Source organism: Gavialis gangeticus, unplaced genomic scaffold (genome assembly GCF_001723915.1).
Source record: "Gavialis gangeticus isolate Ggan-Ray unplaced genomic scaffold, GavGan_comp1, whole genome shotgun sequence".
NCBI classification, from domain to species: domain Eukaryota; kingdom Metazoa; phylum Chordata; order Crocodylia; family Gavialidae; genus Gavialis; species Gavialis gangeticus.
The window spans coordinates 42,079,168-42,084,388 of record NW_017729034.1 but is presented as its reverse complement, the minus strand read 5'-3'; the positions used below and the strand labels follow the sequence as shown (position 1 = coordinate 42,084,388).

At 38.7% G+C, this 5,221-nt stretch overlaps 1 protein-coding gene across 1 annotated transcript in view; it reads left to right on the top strand.

Annotated features, from left to right (window-relative positions):
- The window catches only part of CUNH1orf101 (chromosome unknown C1orf101 homolog), a 116,716-nt gene that overhangs the window by 43,350 nt on the left and 68,145 nt on the right, over nt 1-5,221 (top strand). The window contains exons 6-7 of the mRNA XM_019526716.1: nt 2,375-2,449; nt 4,263-4,340. Of these exons, the coding sequence (XP_019382261.1) occupies nt 2,375-2,449; nt 4,263-4,340 (153 nt within the window). The remainder of the gene's footprint in view (nt 1-2,374; nt 2,450-4,262; nt 4,341-5,221) is intronic.

Here is a 5,221-nt window from a genome sequence, read left to right as displayed (position 1 = left end):
GACCAAACAATGTCTGGTTCATCTGCGAGGTTTGGGGTGTAGTACAGGGGTGGTTGGAGCCACACATTGCCCATAAGGCCGGGGTGCACAGGAGCCCCATTAAAAGAACAAAACGAGTGACAGCAGGAGAAACCTGTGTCCAAGAGGACGAAAGGCAGTCTCCCTTTAACATTTAAGATCAAGATGTGGTGGGTGAGATTTGAGGGTGCTTTGAAGTAAACTTGGCATGGTAAGGGGGTGCTAGGGGAGATCATGGCCACCCCTAGGACTTCACACACAGCTTGAATGCATTGCTTGTATCACTTACTAGGGAACATACTTTTGGCCTAGTTCTGTAATGTGATATTCAGTTATCTTACCTCTCTCATTATAAACTGGTCAGAGATGGACACTGGCAAGATCAGTATAGATTGCGTATTTGAGGATATGTAACGTAACAGTATTCAGCTAATATTTCTAATGAGGCTGTTATTCTTAATGCCCCAATTTATAACTTGGGGAATCTGTCTGGGCATAGCTTGCAAATATTTTTTAATAGATGGGTCAGACTGGAAACCTCATTTTAAATGTAGGGCTTGCTTGCCTTTTTTGTTGTTATTTGTCTCCATATTATTCTATGCCTAGCTCCATGTGATCAGAGGCCTGATGAAGGATGTCTTGTATTCAAAAACTTGTCTAACGTTATCCCAACTACATAGGTGGTCCTATAAAATAACACCCTAAGAAATCCTTCCCTGTCACATTATTGCTGGACCATCATGGCTACAACATCACCCTCACATTAGTATCAAGCTAGAAGTCAGAGGAGGTAATGGAAGAAGACTTTGCATATCTCAGAGCTAATTAAGAGCTTTGAAACTATGATCATTCATTCAGGTATAGCATATTATGAACAAAAAGATAGCTCCTGTCCAGGAAAAATCAGTTTTCCAATGCAGAACTTCACAAAGGAAATGACTTAAGTCACAGATCATGTGATGGGGGATTTTGATCATCTGACAAAGGGGATTGGAGGTTTTAAGAGTCTCTCTTACTGGCCATAGAGCAGGAGGACACTGACTGATGTGGAGATGTGTGCAGAATCTGGGCAATTCTGTACCTTGGACTTTCAGGGGGTGTCCCTTAGGACAGCAAGGAAACTAGGGCAGGGGAAAGCTTACAAGTGTTTTATTGTTTTCTTTTGACTAGACTTGTATTATTCCTTATGCTAGTTCATTTTTAAATGCTTATGAGGTGTATATATGTCTGCCTGATTCCACACTTGTGTGTTCCTGAGAGGATGGTCTGTGTTACCCTTCTTTTGGCCATGTGCTTAGGCCTTCCCAGATTCTTTTAAAGAAGGAAAAACAATTTCAGTGAAGGAAAAATTGGTTGTGTGCATCATGTATGTTGTTTGATGCAACCCTGTCTCATTTACAAAGACTGTACACAGGGATCTGTTTCCTTGAACACAGAAGAAACATACAAAAAATAACTTGCTGGTTCCCAGTTTCCAGACTTGTCTTTCTTGAAGCCTATGCCTGAAGAAGTTCTGTCTCTGCATAACTACTTCCCTCTTTCTTCCTTTCCACTCAGATACATATCCCTACAATCAGCCAATTCCTTATCTGCTGCCTGTCCAGTTTAATTCTGAAGTTAAGGGGAATGTTCCAGCAAAGTATGACAAAACATTGTCTTTTTTGCAAGTATTTGAGTTATAATTATTTTAATATAAAATTCCCTTACTATAAACTTTGGCCTGTGTCTGGTTTGGGCTTCTAAAAAAGGAGGGTAAAATCGGGGCACCTTCCACCCTTTAAAGATAATTTTACTGCTGACTTCAATGGATCAAGAATTTCACTCTGGAGGTATAGTAGAACTTTATTCTTTGCACAGTTGAAACTAAATAAAGTCCTCAGCTTTATCAGAAAGATAGTGCTTAAAATAAGATTTTTAGGCATTAGTAATTTGAGATAATGTTTAAATAGATTTCTGCTTCTCTTAGAATTACATTCTTCAACATGTTGAAGAACAGTAGTTTTCTTCTTGTGATCTTGGTTTCTTTTGAAATAACCTTTTATTACAGTCATAAGAATTAAGCAAAATGGTTTCACAGCAGGTTTAAAGAAGGTGAACTCAAAAAAAGACATTTTTGCATTCAACTTCCAGAAGCTTGTTTGTAATTTTTTTAGTGTTCTTTTTATAAATAAGAAAAATTAGCAAGTTAGAAAGTCCTCCTTTATATAAATGATGAAGTATCTAAGCAATAAACCAGCCAAGCACAAATATATAAAACATAGTAGAAATGTTTCCCAGACAACATGCAAGCAGGGTATTAAAAGGTGAGTGTCAAAACAGTTTTGCTTTACAAAATAGCACATTTATTATTAATTAGAAACAATATGTAATTTCTCTCTCTCTCTCTCTCTCTCTCTCTAGTTCAGTTCCACCCTCAAACAATGATACCCAGGTAAATTTTATTTTTTTATTCTGATTTTTGTCTAATGTCTTAATCCAAGTCTCCCCAGTTTCTTTCACACTTCTACAAAATACTGATTTGATTTCAATTGAGGCCTTTTTTTCCTTCTCTCTGTTTTCTAGAGTTTTTTCTAGTTTGCGATACTGATTATTTGAGTCCAATTAAAAATTTCAGTATATAGTAAAGTACTATGACCTATCCTTCAGTCTATAAAATTCACTGTTATTTCACAACCGTTACCAACTGTAACAAATAATTTGTATATTTAATTATTTCTTAAGAAACCCCCTTTCTTATCATCTATGAGAGAGATTGTTTGTAACAGTTCACCCCATGCGTAGTGGGTAGAGCTGGGTATGAGAACGAGCAGAGTTTTAGGAATGAATGCTGGGTGAGAAACGACTGAGGGCACCTCAGGTTCCAAACTGAGGTGCAGGAACTGAAGCCCAGAGTCCAAAAGTGGAGGACTAACCAGAGCTTCCAGATCAGGAAGCAAGCTGAGATCAAACCAAAACCCAAATACCAAGCCAGAAGGTTAACCAGGAATCAGGTCAAGGAGCGATCCAAGGTCAAGCCAAAGTCCAAATACCAAGCCAGAAGGTTAACTGAGCAAGCCAAGGTCAAGACAAAGTCCAAACACTGAGCCAGGGGGTTAACCAAGAATCAAGGTGTCAGAGGAGTTACGATGACAGGAGCCACACAAAGACTGGACACAGTAAGTTGTGCAGCAAGGCTTAGATGCTGGAAGGGTTCCTTAAGAGCAGACATAAAACCAATTAAAGGGAAGCTAGTGCTCATTAGTTCATTAAGCTCAAGGTATAAGCCTCACTTAGTGCTCCTAAAGACTAGGTCTCAGCTGGCCCTGGTTAGTTTAACTGGGTCAGCTGAATCCAATGATCAGGCTGTAGGGCATGAGCCTTACGCAGCCTTGTCCTGACAGTGTTCAAGTAGGGAAATACAAGAGAGAAAAGAACATATGCCATTTATTACAAACCAAATTCAGAACACTGTTGAATTTCTGATGTGGAATCCAATCCACCAAATATGTGCAACATAATAATACTCCACAGTGTTTTATTTTTAGCATTAATTATGTTCTATGTGGCCACCTCTGAGAAACCACCAAAACCTGCCCCTCTATCCAAGAGTAAATTTTACAACTCTAAACAACTGAAGAACAGCAAAGAAAGAGAAAGTATGCATGACGTTTGTTCAGCTCCATACAGGGAATGATTTCTTTGACTGACTGCAATGATTATAATTGATCAGAAATGGTTCTGTTTCTGGAAGGCAAGCCCAAAAACTGTCAGGCTGAAGAACCCAGTTTCCATGGCAGTTATAGAACCAAAAGGCAGAAGTATATGTTTATCAACAGCTCTCTACCTTCTCCTTGTCAAGATACAAAGTTGTTTCTTTTTTACGAAATATGCCCATTGATGTTTCCCCTGTGCTACAACAGAAATACAGGGGTCAGCAGCTCCACCGGAAGGAATGAGACTGAAGTGCTGCTCAGGGCAGGATGAAAGAACTGGAAAGAATAAGTTCTTGTGCAAGCTTCTTTTTCTTATTAGTGCTCATATTACAGAGAGTGGATGTGGCTTTCCTCAATCCCTGTTACCTGTTGAAGACAACAGGAGTTCTACTTCAGTAAGAAGCACAGGACCAGAACCCAATTTTCATGTTGTCTAAGTTAATTCTCATGTATATGATATAATTACTACAGGCCTTTATGGATGTCCCTTCCAAAGAAATTGGATCATAATATGATATATTTGACAACAAACTATTCTTCTTTATTTTCTAGGTATTAACTTTATGGATATATGATCCAGAAAATGCAGTTCTATCTGAATTGGATCACAGTGCAACTTCTCCTTCAGCAGTATGTTAAAATTGCATTTTAAGTGCATGTCTAACCTTAAAAGTTGTTTGTTTAAAAATGGCACTGATTACTCACACATTTTATAGTGCACACATAGCCATTTCAGCATAGTGAACTGACTGCTACCTTTATGTTCTAGTTAGAGCAGCAGAGGTAACATAGATGTAGAAGAGTGAGGTGGATTCCCATCCATTTTACCATAATAAACATAATTTTTAATTACGTTCCAGGGGGTAGGGCCAAATTCTTTCCTTAGTTACCTCTGTTAGTGACCAAATTTAAATTTAAAACGTACAGTGGGTGGTAATATGCAGAAAGAAAAGGCCCAAACTTGATTTTGAGATTCTAGAGTGAATTTCCATGGCATTCAGATAAATTTTAGTTTATGCAAATATAATGTGTAAATCATGGGACCTAAAGACCTTATGGTGAGTTGTAGAGTAGAATTGGCCTCTGAAATTTAAGGAGCTGTAGTGTGTCTCCAATAACTGAACATGATCTGTGCAGATCTGTCCCTGCATCTAACAAGGATCCACACAGATGAAAGGTCCCTACCTCATGGACCAACTTGCAGGATCAGTGCAATAAACTTTAGCAGGGTACATATTTCTAGTGCATTTGGAAGTTTGATGGTATTTACCTTGTGTCATTGTTAATGGTACTGGGGTAATTGCTTTATTAGATGTTGCCATACTGCACTGCTTTCCTTTAGCATCCTCTATATTTTAATATTATAAAAGCCTTCATCTGTCTGTCTGTCTGTCCATCCGTAATGCTTTATTTGCACTCTGATTGGCTGAAAACAGCCAGTCAGAGTGCAAAAAAGCATTTGAACAGGTGGCAACGTGCCACCAGGATGGTGGGGACAGTGGGGGGGGGGG